A 14,978-nucleotide genomic window follows, 5' to 3' on the forward strand; every position below is an offset into this window, starting at 1 on the left:
CTGTGATAAAGCGTGTGGGTGAGGAGGCTATAAATCCTAGGTACCAGCCTTAGCTTCTGTGCTGCTTGGCCTCGTATGCAAGGGGCACTGCATACCAGACAGAGAATCCGGCAGGTCCCAGTGTGGCAAGGACATGGGGCCCGGAGAGTTGGTGTACTCTTTTTTGTTTGTTTGTTTGTTTGTTTGTTTGTTTTAATTAAAATTTACTGATTAAAATTAGAATCACTGCATTAAGAATTATGAACTGTTTGATCTGTAGGTTACTCATGTTACATATTGGGGTTTTTTCCATGTGTTTGAACATGCACACAGATATATCTAGATGTATATATAGATACATAGATATTCTGCATATATAGAACATAATTTTTGCTTTACCCATATAACCACCTGAATAGCATGCGTCGGAAAGAACAGGAGTTTTACAGTAGAATGTCTGAGGTGTCTGTTTTGTTTTTTAATAAACTTTCTTCTTTTTAGAGCAATTTTAGGTATACAGAAAAAATGAGCAGGGCATAGAGAATTCCATAATACTCTCTCACACACTGTTTCTTCGTTTATTTAATACCTTGTATTGGTGTGGGGTATTTGTTATAATTGATGAGCCAATGTTGATATTAGTAACTAAAGTTGTAGCTTACATTAGGATTCACTCCTCCTGTGCTGCATTCTTTAGGTGTGGACAAATGTGTAATGACATATTTCTGTAATTACAATATCATACATAAGTTTCGGGTCTAAAATCCTCTGTGTTCCACCTGTTTATCCCCCTTCCCTCCACATCCCTGGCAATCACTGATCTTTTCACTGTTCCATAGTTTTGCCTTTTCCAGAATATCATATAGTTGGAATAATTTAGTATGTAGCTCTCTCAGATTGGTTTCTTTCACTTAGCAATATACATTTTTTTTTAAAGATTTTATTTATTTATTTGGCAGACAGAGGTCACAAGTAGGCAGAGAGGCAGGCAGAGAGAGAGAGGAGGAAGCAGGCTCCCTGCTGAGCAGAGAGCCCGATGTGGGGCTCAATCCCAGAACCCTGCGATTATGACCCGAGTCGAAGGCAGAGGCTTTAATCCACTGAGCCACCCAGGCGCCCCAGCAATATGCATTTAATGTTCCTGTATGTCTTTTTCATGGCTTGACAGCTCACTTCTTTTTCTTTTTATTGCTGAACAAGAATCCACTGTATGGATGTGTGTGTTTATCCACTCACCCATTGAAGGACATCTCCGTTGCTCCCAAGTTTTGGCAATTACGAATAAAGTTGCTCTAAACATTGTGTGCAGGTTTCTGGTGGAAGAACAGACAAATCACCGGAATAGCATAGAGAGCCCAGAAGTAATGTCACACAAATATAACTGGCTTATCTTTGACAAAGGAGTAGAGGCAGTTCAGTGGAGAAGAGCAGTCTTCTCAACAAATGGCGCTGCAGCAACAGGACACTCACGTACAAAAACATGAATCTAGATGCAGACCCTACGCTGTTCACAGAATCCATTCACACTGGGTCACAGACCAAAATGTAAAACACAAAACGGTAAAACTCCTAGAAGATAACGTAGATAACATAGGAGAAAATCTAGGTGACCTTGGGCTTGGTAGTAACTTTTTGGATGTAACACCAAAAGCACAGTCCATGGAAGAAAATAACTGATAAGCTGGACTTCATTAAAATTAGAGACTTATGACCTATGAAAGACAGTTTTAAGAGAATGAAAAGACAAGCTAGACTGGAAAAAAATCTTTTGCAAAACACATACTTGATAAAAGATTGGTATTCAAAATATACAAACAACTCTTAACACTCAACAATAAGAAGAAAGCAAAACCTGATTCAAAAAATAGGCAAAAGATCTGAAACAGATTCCTCACCAAAGAAGATATACAAGTGGCAAATAAGTATATAAAAAGATGTTTATCATTAGATATCATCAGGAAATTGCAAACTAAAATGAGATACCACTGTACCCCTATCAGAATGGCTAAAATCACAAACAGTAGCAGCCTCAAGTGCCGGAGAGAGAGTACAGGAATGCTCATTCTTTGCTGGTTGGAATGCAAAATGGTATAATCCCTTTATAAGACAGTTTGACATTTTCTTTTAAAAGTGAACATTCAAAAAATAAAAAATAAAAAAAACAAAAGTGAACATTTTCTTACCTTATGATCCAAGAGTTGTGCTCCTTGGTATTTACTCAAATGAGCTGAAAATTTAAATCCACACAAATATCTGAGTTTTAATCCTGGCTTTGCCGTTATTAAATGTATGCTGCTTATGGGGGTATAACTCAGTGGTAGAGCATTTGAAAGCAGAATGTATGCTGCTTAAACTTTTTTTTCCCATCAAAAAAACCTAACTGGAATTAAAAACTTCTTTTAAAAAAATTGAGATGCAATTGATATATTAGTTTTAGGTATACAACATAATGAATTGATATATGTGTGTTTTGTTTAATGATGTAGTTTAGTTAACATCCATTACCACAGAATTAGATGCTTAAACTTTAAGAAAAAATTACTGGTTAAACAAATACTTTTTGAATACCTGCTGTGTGCCAGGCAAGTATTCCAGGTATAGATAATACAATGTTGTAACGAACTAAATGGAGCTTATAGTCTGATGGGGGGAGACAATGTGTAAATAACCAATTTATGAAGAACAAAGCACAGGGGAATGGAAAGTGTTAAGGGCATTGGGAGGGAGGCCTTTCTGAGGCGCTGTCATTAGAACAGAAACCAAGTAAGTGATTCCCTACATGATTTGCAGATTTTCAAGCCAAGTGTGGCTATGCCAAGTTTGCTTTTTTAAAAAATTGTATTACAGAAATTTCAAGCACATACAAAAATTAAACAGAATAGGTAAGTGACATTCCCATGTACCTGCTGTCCATGGCAAATCTTGTGTCTTGTGCACACCTGCTTTTCCCCTCCTATATTATTTTGAAGTAACTTCTAGACTTGATTCATAAATACTTAGTATACTTGACATACCATGATGCCACTGTTATAATTGAAAAAAAGATAATTCCATAATGTCATCAAAGTCTACCCTACCCTTTGTTCAGATTTCTAAGTGTCTCATAAATGTCACAATCTTGTTTATTTGAGTCAAGGTGCAAATAAGGTCCATACATTGAAATTGCTAATGTGTCTTAGTATTTAGCTTTAATCTTTAATTTTCTCCTTGATTCTATTTCTTACAATTTTTTTTTTTTTTAAAGATTTTATTTATTTATTTGACAGAGAGAAATCACAAGTAGATGGAGAGGCAGGCAGAGAGAGAGGGAAGCAGGCTCCCTGCTGAGCAGAGAGCCCGATGCGGGCCTCGATCCCAGGACCCTGAGATCATGACCTGAGCCGAAGGCAGCGGCTTAACCCACTGAGCCACCCAGGCGCCCTTCTTACAATTTTTTATGGAAGAAATTAGCCATTTATTAATTGATTTATTAAGTACCAGGGAGTGCTCCGGGAGGGAGGGACTGAGGGAGACGGAGAGAGAGAATCTCAGGCAAGCTCCATGCCCAGCATGGGGGCCAGCTTGGAGTCTAATCCCACCACACATAAGATCATGACCTGAGCCAAAACCAAGAGTCAGACACTCAACTGACTAAACCACCCAGGCACCCTGAAACTAGCCTTTTAAATTGTCAGTCTGATTACATCCCCATAGTGTAGTTTAACATAGTTTTCTGTTCCCTGTATTCACAGTTAATTGATAGTTCGTGTAAAGACTTCTTTGATCGGGTTTTGATTTTTGTGTTTCTTTTTGGCAAGGTTATGTCATAGATGTTGGTTATATACTTCCAACTGATACCCATAATGTCTGTATACATTAATTCATTAGGAGTTGCAGATGGTGTTATTCTGATATTATTACTTTTTCATTATTAGCTGAAGTACAAAGCAAAACTTTCACTTGATCACTCTTTTAATACCTAGCAGTATAGATGATGGATTTTATAGGAGAGACAGATAAGGGCTTATTTCTTTTCTTTGTTTAGCAGTTTTTATGGTAATGAGTTGGTTCACTGGTTTCATCCAGTGATAACCAGTTCACGTTCTTTTCTTTTTTTAAGAAATCATTTGTGAACTAATGAATTTAAGCATATTTAATTTGGCTCAATCCATTGCAGTTCTTTTTTGCTGTGCAAATAGTTCCATCTTTGGCCATTTGGAACCTCCTAAATTGCTTTAAGTTCTTTGGACATGGCTCTACTTCCTTGGTTTCTGATTGGCCAAATGTTCTAGGCTGACCATGGACAGTTTCTGTTTTCCGTCTTGATGTGGAATTGGTCAGTTCTCCGTGGAGACTGGTTCCTTTTAGTGGTAAATGGCATTTTAAGAAGCACAGTCTGGATGCACAGGGGTGTTCATTGCTCCTGGGTTGGTCGTTGCTCATAGGCCTTTCAGTGGGAAGAACTAAAAAAAAAGCTAAAATAGGTCATTTCGATGCTTGCAGTTCAGATTGAGAACTGTTAAGTTTTTATATGATGTCCCTGTCTGCATCTCCCTTCTCGCATGCCAGGAGTCCTAGTTTTTAGATCCTAAACTTGGCTTTCAGTTTTGTTAAGAAGTAGTTCAAGCTAGGGAGGCTCATTAAATGGCAGAGTGAAGTAAACCCAAGGAAACAGCACATGCCAAGTACGTGTGGGACCATTTCTACCACTGGCCTTCCCCAAGGAGGGATCTCTGTGCCACTCACCTGCTTCAGATATGTTTGAGGGCAGGGAAGCTTACCTCATTACCAGTAGGCCTCAAAAAGGGAGTAGAGCTAGAGCTGCCCTGAAGAGACTGGAGTGCACTTAATGGAGCTTTGGCAGGAGCAGAGAAGAGGAATGTGTTGGGCAGAATATTTCTTTCCCCGCTTCTAGGAAGTGACATCCTTACTGCCTGCCTGGAGGATCCTGCAACTCCAGCAGGAGAGCGCTTTCATCACCGCCTTAGTGCCTGGCGCACAAACACTTGTACGTTAACTGTTGAATGAACACATGAAGGGGGCTTGGTGATCAACTCATGTCGCCTTTTTCTTTGGTGTAGACCTGGATGCACAAGGCTTTTGATCAAACACTGGCCTTAGCCCCTGTCCAGCTCTCAGTTTGCTTACAGACCGGGTTCTTAAAGTAAAATCTGTGCTGTCGGGGAATCCTGTAATAGTTTGAATATCGTTCTCCAATATCATTTTCCCCTTTATCCAGAGAGGGGATACGAATGGGTTTGCTTTCTAGAGGTGGAAAATGTGAAAGGTTTAGCATGGGCCAACAGGCACCCGTACCAGTTCTTTGGGCCTTAACGCCTGAAAATACGATGCAAGCTCTGTACCCTCTTTGTAGAGAAGTATGCACATATGCAGAGTTTGTTATATAGTTTTGGGTGTTTCAGTATTCTTTTGCCCCACTGTAACTGTGGATTAGAGGAAGAATTAACAGGTAAGCGCAATCATACAGGCCAGTGGTTCTTAGGAACTTGTTAGAAATGCACATTACCAGGACCCACCCCAGAAACATGGGCTGGAACTCAGCCATTTGTGTTTTATCCAGCTTCCAGATGGTTCTGCCATTCCCTAGGGAGATTTTTCTGGTTAAACTTGTACTCTTTTGTGGTCCTTGTGCCTCCCACCTCCCGTCCTACACCTCTGAGGGCCCACCTGCCATCCTCTTGTTGTAGCAGTGCTCTATTCCTCCTAGGCTATGTCCTGCCCAGCCACGTGACTGAGGAGATGCTGTGGGAGTGCAAGCAGCTCGGGGCTCACTCCCCTTCCACCCTGCTGACCACCCTCATGTTCTTTAACACCAAGTAAGTGTTCTAGAAGCTCCATGCTTAGCCACTGCTGGCATCTGCCCAGTGAAGAGGGTGGAAACTATCCAGGTAGATACAGGAATTCCTTTGACACATATTTGAGAACCTTTGGGCTACTGAAAGCCTTCAGTCCCACTTGGCTACATTGGTTTGGTGACCAGTGAGGCAGACAGCCTTGCGAGACCCCTGCCATCAGTCTTGATATGGTTCCTCCACTAGACAGTGTTTTTGGGTATGGGCCTGTCCAGATTCTGGGAGTGTGCACAGTGACTCCTCTGAGACACCGATGGCAGAGGGTAAGTCATAGTCTCCTCCTGGCACCCCTCCCTTTGCCTTGCTTTCACTTGTGGTACAGATACTTCCTGTTGAAGACAGTGGACCAGCACATGAAGCTGGCCTTCTCCAAGGTTTTGCGACAGACAAAGAAGAACCCCTCTAATCCTAAGGATAAAAGCACGAGTATTCGGTACCTGAAGGCTCTTGGGATACACCAGACTGGCCAGAAAGGTAGGGGCTGCAGAAACAGCTGCAACTTGTCCTGCCCTGCCCTTGTGCCTGGGGGGTTAGTGTTGAGTGTGAAGGTTGGGATTTGTTGGATAGGAATTCTCCATTCCCTTCTTCCCACCTAGAAACTTCAAATTCTTGTAGAAGCAGAGATGCCCCAGAAACGATTGCTGCTTTTTCCCTTCATACTTTCCCTCCATGCCGCACACCCTTTCTCCTCCCAGTAAGTCTAGTTGGGATATCTGGAAGCCTAAGGTTCCTAATCTGGTCCTGAGCTAAGGCAGTCTCATGCTGTGTTCCTGGTGGTGGGGGTGTGTTTTATAGTTACAGATGACATGTATGCAGAACAGACGGAAAATCCAGAGAATCCACTGAGATGTCCCATCAAGCTCTATGATTTCTACCTCTTTAAATGGTGAGGAAGCTTTATGGTGCTTGGGTGACTGTATGTTTGCATGTGTGCATTGTACCTGTGTACAAGGCATTCTTTAGTCCCAAACAGAGTAAAAACACACTTCCAAAAAGCTAAATAGAGAAGCAGCCTGACTGGTTTCCCCAAAGCAAGTGAAATGACTATTTTGTGACTTTATGTGGTTTCCTGTCTTGGAGAGGGGAATGAAGGTAGATGAAGGAAAGTATAGAAGGGTGGCCTCCATAATGTAGCATAGTATAGCCCTGCATCTTCCTGGCCTTGACCTTTGTCACTAGCAACATCAGTCTAGGGGGCATTTCTTTCCTTGGCTTTTACTCTCTTACCCTTGCAGTTTGGAATGTCATCTTTACAGCAATGCCAAAATCATCTTTCTATGTTATAGGTCTTATGTTACTTAGATTAAACCTTTAGTGGTTTCCATTTATTGCATAGAGAAAGAGTAATCTTAATCTTGCCAACAAGGCCTTATGTATACTCCCCCTTGCTAATCTTATGTCCTTGTAGCTCGTGGCTCTCTAGCCATACTGGCTCCTCTCCACTCCAGAGCATCTTGCTCTTCTACCTCCAGTCCTCAGCTTAGAAATTTTCCCTGTTGGGCAAGAGTCCCCTCCCCACCCCCGTATTTGGCTAGTTCACTCCTCTCTGCTCCTCTTTTCAAAACAGCTTTATCAGAAGCATTTCCAGATTCCCTACCTTTTCTTTTGGGCTCTTTCCTCTGTAGGACTTATCACTGATTGTCATTTTGTGTTTATTTATGTAACTGTTTAATTGTTCACTGTCTCATATCTGTAAGTTCCATAAGGTAGGGAGTCTTGGATCCTGCTCATTTCTTGAATATCAGCCCTTACTGCAGGCCTGGCACACAGTATCCCTTTGATAAATCTTTTTTTTTTTTTTTTTTAAGGTTTTATTTATTTGAGAGGGAGAGACACAGCAAGAGAGGGAACACAGGCAGAGGGAGTGGGAAAGTCAGAAGCAGTCTTCCTGCTGAGCAGGGAGCCCAATGCAGGGCTTGATCCCAGGACCGTGGCAGCCGCTTAATGGATGAGCCACCCAGGCGCCCCCCTTTGATAAATCTTGAGTGGATAGGTGAATGTAACTGTTAGAAGACGGCATATGCTAAGTACAGCACAATTTTGAGGGAGTGGAGGTGAGCCCAAGTAAGCGTCCAGTATCACAGCCAAGGTCGAAGGCAGATTCCCCTACGTCAAATTTGGGAATTCAGTGAACTGGGTAGAGGAAACAACATGAACAAAAACTTAGAGAGGACTTGTAGGCAGTGAAATTGGTTCCAAGTAGAATATGGTTAGACTCAAGTAGATGAACCCTGATATCCAGAGGCAGGTGGTTAGAGGAATGACAGCTGGCTGCATGTGAGGGAGGAATGGAAGGGAGGCAGCTGGTATTGGCAGTAGCCCCAAAGGAGGCCCTAGAGGTAATTGTGTGTTGACTGCATGGAATTCGGTAGCTATGCTGTCATACTTTTGAAAGCTGCTGTCTTCCCACATTTTGCATATAGCATCTGTCTGGAAGATTCCAGGGTGGGAAGGTTGAGAATGTTTTGGTTTTACCCAACTTTTAAACTGATATATTTTTCAGTCCCCAGAGTGTGAAAGGCCGGAATGACACGTTTTATCTGACGCCTGAGCCAGTGGTGGCCCCCAACAGCCCAATCTGGTACTCGGTCCAGCCTATCAGCAGAGAGCAAATGGGACAGATGCTGACTCGGATCCTGGTGATACGAGAAATTCAGGAGGCCATCGCAGTGGCCAACGCAAGCACCATGCACTGAGATCCCTAAGCCATGGTGCAAGGGAGATGATCCAGGAAAAAAAAAAAAATGGACAGACTTTCACACTAAAGAAGAGGCCTCCGTTTTTTTTCTTTTTCTTTTTCTTTTTTTTTTTTTTAATTGGTGTAGTTATGAAGCCTTTCAGACTGCTTCTGTTTAAAATGTAAAAGGAAACTTTGCCTCCTGTGTGTCACCATAAATCTGCCGCAGCAGATTCCTCAGCCCGTGGGGGCTCTGGGTTTCCTGAAAGCCAGATGTCCTAGAAAGTTGTTGGCTGGCTTTTTCTTTTTGTCTGGGGCCTGGGGAAAGGGCTCGGACTGTTAGGAGAAATGTGGCCCCTTCCCTTACTCCAGAAAGATGGAATTAGTGACGGACCCTCCAGGGAATCTCCCCAGCTGGCTTCCACTCTGACTGGCGGACGTCGCTGACCACAGGGGAGCCATGGTCTTTTCTTTCTTCATGCTCAGACATAAACTTAGCATCTTAATGGAAGGAAAATGAGGGGAACTTCAATTATGATTTATTAAAGACAATTTCTATTACACCCTCCTTTCTGACAAGTGACATTTTAGATGTTAAAGTAAAAACTTTACCATGCCTTTTTTTTTTTTTTTTTTTTTTTTTTTTTTTTTTTGGCCTGACATTGAGGCCTTAAACCTGAGGCTCCTGTGCCTGATGGAATTCTTGTAACATACACTCGTGTATCATATAAAGATACCACTCTGTTTCTCTTATGTATTCTTAATCTAGTTGTTTATTAAGAATGACAAGCACGTCTTTTCAACATGCTAGTGAACATCGCCTCTTTATTTGGGAGGAGGCTAGCGGGCCAGTGGAAGCAAAGCCTTAACTGCTAGTTGAACGGGTCACTGTCTTCTGGGAGGGGGCGGCCTTGGGAACACCCAACTTTGTGGCTGCACACTTAGGGCGTGCTCTGCGCATGCGCTCACTCAGCCCCGCCCGCGAGTTGCGCGGGCTCCGCCTGCTCGTGCTACGTCCTGACGTCAGTGACGCGTAGGGCGGAATGACGATAGCGGCGGGTTTATATTGGCGCGGCCCGGACGGCTGAGGCCTCTGCGGCGCGGTCTTCGGGCACACGCGGCTTTGCCCGGCACTGGCCATGGCCGACTACTTGATTAGCGGGGGCACGTCCTACGTGCCAGACGACGGGCTCACGGCACAGCAGCTGTTCAACTGCGGGGACGGCCTCACCTACAAGTGCGGGGCTAGCGGGCTCACCTGGGGAGAAGAGGGGCGGCGCGCTGGATTGGGAGGCCGGGCGGGGTTTTCCACTGAGCCCGCTTGGACCTGGGCATGGGAGACAGGTTCCGGAGAATCCCCCACCCATCTCTGGGGCTCCATTTGATAGATCTGAAGTGGGGCGGGATGGAGGAGGCATCTTGGCAGTGCTTGAGATTTCAAGCTAGAAGCTCCATTCTCTTCGGCACATGGAGTTGTCAGGGTGCCAGGGTCGCTGATGACAGCTAGGTGGCAGAAAAGGTCCCGTCTTCATCTCCACCTTGTGATTTGTCTGCCCCGCCTGTGACAAGGGCTGGGTCTGTGCCCTCTACGCCCAAATGCCCTATGACATGATTTGCGGGGATGGAATCTCTGGCCCCCTTAAGCCTGAGCCTTAATCCAAATTCGCTCCCCTCCCCCGTAGTGACTTTCTCATTCTCCCTGGGTACATCGACTTCACCGCAGACCAGGTGGTGAGTATGGCCAGAATTGGGGTCCTGAGCATCAAGGTTGGGTAAGATACTTCTCTTCCCTGTCTCTCTGCTACCACAGCAGATTGGGCTTGGGGGTGGATTCTGTGGAATAGTCTGATTGACATGCAGGTCATACAGGGCACCTGTTTTATGGGGGACCTGACACCACCCTGAGGCTTTTATGAGGTGCTTTCCCACATTAGCTGGCTGTATTTCCTCAGGACCTGACTTCTGCTCTGACCAAAAAAATCACTCTGAAGACCCCACTGGTTTCCTCACCCATGGACACAGTGACAGAGGCCGGCATGGCCATAGCGATGGCGGTGAGCATCGTGGGCGTAAGGACAAAAGGAGGGACCTCACTCACACTCTTCCCCAAAGACACACATAGTCATGCTGCTCCTTGTCACTTTTTCGCTGTCTTCTGTTTATCATGCAGCTTACAGGTGGTATTGGCTTCATCCACCACAACTGTACACCTGAGTTCCAAGCCAATGAAGTTCGGAAAGTGAAGGTCAGAAGGGCAAGGATCGTGGTCAAGAACTCCTGGGAATTGCACTGAGGTGGAGTGGGGTGGAAGTGGGGGATTTGTTCTCCTAATTTAGGATCCCTTTTTCCCCACTTGGGGGTTCAATTCCTGAGAAGAGCACAAGACCCTGTGTCCTAAGACAAGAGGACCAGGTGGATAGAACCTAGAGCCCACCCATGTTTACTATCCCTGGGTTTGAATTGTGATTTGGTCCTGTGGTACTTGCCAGAGGGGGGAGTTGGCACAGACCCCAGGCTTCAGACTGATAAAGATGGTTCAGAAATGTTCTTTCTCACCATCCCTTCCAGAAATATGAGCAGGGATTCATTACGGACCCTGTGGTCCTCAGCCCCAAGGATCGAGTGCGGGATGTGTTTGAAGCCAAAGCCCGGCATGGATTCTGTGGTATCCCAATCACCGACACGGGCCGGATGGGGAGCCGCTTAGTGGGCATCATTTCCTCGAGGGACATAGATTTTCTCAAGGAGGAAGAGCACGACCGGTTTTTGGAAGAGGTGGGTGCTATTGACAATGCAAACCCAATCTCTGGCAGCCAAGGCTTAAGGTGCGGTTTCTGTTGCCTGAATGGCATTTCTGGGGGTCTCTGCTGTCCAGGAAAGATCAATGAATGCCCAGCCAAGTCTCTGACCCCTTTGTGGGGTTCCTGCATCTCTTTCCCACCAAATGCTCTCATTGTGCACAAGTGTTTGCCAGCATGTATGCTCTGTTGCCACTCCCAAGGTGGGGGCAGTGCTCAAGGACCAACTTCAGCCTCCTCGGCAGAGCCCTTCTTCTCCAACTATGTAACATTACAGCATGTTCTGTGTACCACGTCCTTCCTACTCAGTTTTCATCCATGCCACTATTACTGCTGCACTGGCTGTTGGGTTCATTTGAGGGTGGTTTGGGTACAGGTGTGTGCTCGTGGTGGTCTGTAGAACCTCACCCCTGAGTCAGGGCAGGGTATATTGGGAGGTCTGGTCTCTGGGCCCTTCTCACAGCTCCCCTCACTGCTAGATCATGACGAAGAGAGAAGACTTGGTGGTCGCCCCTGCAGGCATCACACTGAAGGAAGCAAATGAAATTCTGCAGCGCAGCAAGAAGGGTGAGTTCTAGAGACAGGAGGGTTCTGGAACCAAAGACCAGGGTTCTGATTTATGTACCTTCCCTACTCTCAGGAAAGTTACCCATTGTAAATGAAGACGATGAGCTGGTAGCCATCATTGCCCGGACAGACCTGAAGAAGAACCGGGATTACCCACTGGCCTCCAAAGACGCCAAGAAGCAGCTGCTTTGCGGAGCGGCCATTGGCACTCATGAAGATGACAAGTATCGGCTGGATTTGCTAGCTCAGGCTGGTGTGGACGTAGTGGTTTTGGTAAGCACTTTGCACAGGCAGGGTGGGGTGGTAGGGACAGCCTTCATACCAGTACGTCTCACTGGGACTTTCTCCTGGTCCCAGGACTCTTCCCAAGGAAACTCCATCTTCCAGATCAACATGATCAAGTACATCAAGGAGAAATACCCCTCTCTCCAAGTTATTGGAGGCAATGGTGAGGCAAGACTGGGCACCAAAGTGTGTGGGGCAAGTGTTAGGGGAACTAGGCTCCCCCTCAGACCTTCACACAGCCTTTCCCTGTTCTTCACTGTAGTGGTCACGGCTGCTCAGGCCAAGAACCTCATTGATGCTGGTGTAGATGCCCTGCGGGTGGGCATGGGCAGTGGCTCCATCTGCATCACCCAGGAAGGTAGGAAATGCTTTGGCGGGGCCCTCAGAGACCCTGACATCAGCAGGGCCCTTAGCCCCATATGGCCTGGAGCCAAGCGCTCCCATGGGAACTATACTGAGTCCTCCAGTAGGGGCAGTCCCAGGGCCAAACAGGCCCCTTGGATGGGTGACATGCTGGAAGACGAGTTCGTCATTCCTCACCTGCCACTTCCCCCCTGCCTAGCCTGGCCTCCTTGCTCCTGCTCTGCACCCTCTCTAAACTCTGGTCTGTTTGTTTTATTTAGTGGCTCCCAAGATCCCTCCAGACATAAAGTCCCACAGCCCCAAATGCCCTTCTACTGTCAAGGGTTGCTATAGTAAGTCCAGCCCGGCCCACTGGCCCGGCCCAGCTGCCCACTGCCCGGCTGCTTGGTTGACTGTAGCTGTAGCTCCCGGGGTTTGTGGTGCTGATGGGTGGGCAGGGCAAACTGAATGACAGACCATGGTTTTGGGGGCTGCTGGAGAACACAGCTCCTTCCTTTTCCTGGGGTGCTTGTAGGGCAGGACCCCCTTCCCAGGTAGGCCCTAGTTGGCCCACATTTCCTACAGTAGGCACAGCTCAAGGACCAACAAGGCCACTCTTCCTTCCACATGACCACTCCCCTTATCTTGCCTGAGCTGCCAACCCTGCTGGGAGGAAGGGATGGGCCTCTGGATACTAACTGCACGGTGACCCCCAACCCCCACTTGGTATCAGTTGGGTGGGGCTTCTCCGGGCTGCTGACTGCATGTGCCTGAGGCTGCCCTGGGCCATGCACACATGCACGTGCACACACAGGGTTGAGTGGAGGCTGTCACAGCTGTTTAAAACTGTTGGAAGGCAGATGGGGCAGCAGCCATTCCAGACAGGAATCTAAGCTGGGCTGTAGTCCTGATGCAGGTGTAGCAGAACGCTCCTGGGTGCAGAGTTATGGCCCAGGTCCCATTGCATGTCCCCACTAACTCCACCCACCCATCTGTTCCTCCATTTCTCAACAGTGTTGGCCTGCGGGCGGCCCCAAGCAACAGCAGTGTACAAGGTGTCAGAATATGCACGGCGCTTCGGTGTTCCTGTTATTGCTGATGGAGGAATCCAAAATGTGGGCCATATTGCCAAAGCCTTGGCCCTTGGGGCCTCCACAGGTGAGGCCCGACACCCAGGGAGTCTGGTGGGATTCCTTCCCCAGTGCCACTCAGGGTCTGTTCCCATCACACCCATTTGTCCATAGTCATGATGGGCTCCCTCCTGGCTGCTACCACTGAGGCCCCTGGCGAGTACTTCTTCTCTGATGGGATCCGGCTAAAGAAATACCGTGGTATGGGTTCTCTTGATGCCATGGACAAGCACCTCAGCAGCCAGAACCGATATTTCAGGTGGGACAGGAAGGTCAGTTACCCCGTACTGATAGCCTTCTACTGATGGGCTCATCCATGCTTTGAACTTGCCCTATGTTGCCTTACCTTTCCCTACAGTGAAGCTGATAAAATCAAAGTGGCCCAGGGGGTCTCTGGGGCTGTGCAGGACAAAGGGTCCATCCACAAATTTGTGCCATACCTGATCGCTGGCATCCAGCACTCCTGCCAGGACATTGGTGCCAAGAGTTTGACTCAAGTCCGGTAAGCCTGGGGAGCCGGGACATGGGTGGAGGAGCTAGTTGAGGGCCAGGTACCTACATCAGACATTTGCCCTTCTTCAGAGCCATGATGTATTCTGGAGAACTCAAGTTTGAGAAGAGAACATCTTCAGCTCAGGTGGAAGGAGGTGTTCACAGCCTCCATTCGTAAGTGACCCTTCTGTACCCATCCACCCTTGGGGCAGAGGTTTCTGCCGTGCCTCCTTCCTCCTGACCCCACCTCAAAGCTGGTTGTTCTGCTTACAGGTATGAGAAGAGGCTTTTCTGAAAAGGGATACAGCATACCCCCTCAGTTTTTCAATAAAAGTTTGGAAAAAAAAAAAAAGTGGTGCTTGATCTTTGAGGTCAACAGGCAGGTGTGGTGGCCACTATCACAGATACATACAACAAACATGACACTCATTTGTAGAGAAAGCCTCAGACCCTGAGGTCAGGCTATTCCTCAGATCTGAAGGAGGTACTAATTCTAAATTTATCAAGTCCCTCCTGTGGCAGCTCACAAGGGAGTCTGGCCGGGTCTAGCCAACCCTGGCTCACAAGGGTTCAGTCTCACATTGTGGCTGCTTAGAACAGGTCATGGAATAGTCCTTGGGGGCTTTGGACTGGCACCCACAGGGCCTCCTGCTTGGCCACAGGGACCAGGTTGAGACCCACATACATATTCTAATGTGAGTTAGAGGATCTTGTGGAGAAAGCACTGAGGCCCTCTCAGAGGTATATGTGAGCAAATACATTGATCTGCAGTTTGGAGCAGGTGCCCGGACTGCCTCCTGCCTCTGAGAAGCTAAGCAGTCTGCATAAAAAGAGGATCCCCTGGTTTCTTCACACA

The 14,978-nt window shown here is 46.7% G+C and overlaps 2 protein-coding genes across 5 annotated transcripts in view; both read left to right on the top strand.

Moving 5' to 3' along the window:
* The window catches only part of QRICH1 (glutamine rich 1), a 53,725-nt gene extending 44,414 nt beyond the window's left edge, over nucleotides 1–9,311 (top strand). For 2 of the 3 annotated variants that reach the window (XM_045080142.1, XM_004760687.3), the window contains 4 exons: nucleotides 5,687–5,795; nucleotides 6,154–6,305; nucleotides 6,627–6,717; nucleotides 8,335–9,311. In XM_045080142.1, the coding sequence (XP_044936077.1) occupies nucleotides 5,687–5,795; nucleotides 6,154–6,305; nucleotides 6,627–6,717; nucleotides 8,335–8,527 (545 nt within the window). In that variant the 3' untranslated portion in view covers nucleotides 8,528–9,311. Of the gene's footprint in view, nucleotides 1–5,686; nucleotides 5,796–6,153; nucleotides 6,306–6,427; nucleotides 6,526–6,626; nucleotides 6,718–8,334 lie in introns of all 3 variants that reach the window. The other variant, XM_045080154.1, reaches the window with a different exon arrangement.
* A 243-nt stretch (nucleotides 9,312–9,554) lies between these two features.
* IMPDH2 (inosine monophosphate dehydrogenase 2) lies at nucleotides 9,555–14,474 on the top strand. 2 transcript variants are annotated; one of them, XM_004760689.3, is made up of 15 exons: nucleotides 9,555–9,745; nucleotides 10,191–10,239; nucleotides 10,461–10,562; nucleotides 10,679–10,753; nucleotides 11,077–11,283; nucleotides 11,786–11,873; nucleotides 11,947–12,146; nucleotides 12,231–12,321; nucleotides 12,421–12,516; nucleotides 12,782–12,853; nucleotides 13,515–13,658; nucleotides 13,745–13,889; nucleotides 13,989–14,132; nucleotides 14,213–14,296; nucleotides 14,396–14,474. In XM_004760689.3, exons 1-15 carry the CDS (start codon nucleotides 9,648–9,650, stop codon nucleotides 14,415–14,417), a joined length of 1,617 nt encoding a protein of 538 aa, XP_004760746.1. In that variant the 5' UTR covers nucleotides 9,555–9,647; the 3' UTR covers nucleotides 14,418–14,474. The 2 variants fall into 2 exon arrangements, with proteins under 2 accessions (XP_004760746.1, XP_004760747.1); XM_004760690.3 differs by lacking the exon at nucleotides 12,782–12,853 and having other exon boundaries at nucleotides 9,557–9,745.
* The last annotated feature ends 504 nt before the right edge of the window (nucleotides 14,475–14,978 follow it).

Source organism: Mustela putorius, unplaced genomic scaffold, assembly GCF_011764305.1.
Source record: "Mustela putorius furo isolate JIRA1106 unplaced genomic scaffold, ASM1176430v1.1 tig00000095_pilon_pilon_pilon, whole genome shotgun sequence".
NCBI lineage: Eukaryota > Metazoa > Chordata > Mammalia > Carnivora > Mustelidae > Mustela > Mustela putorius.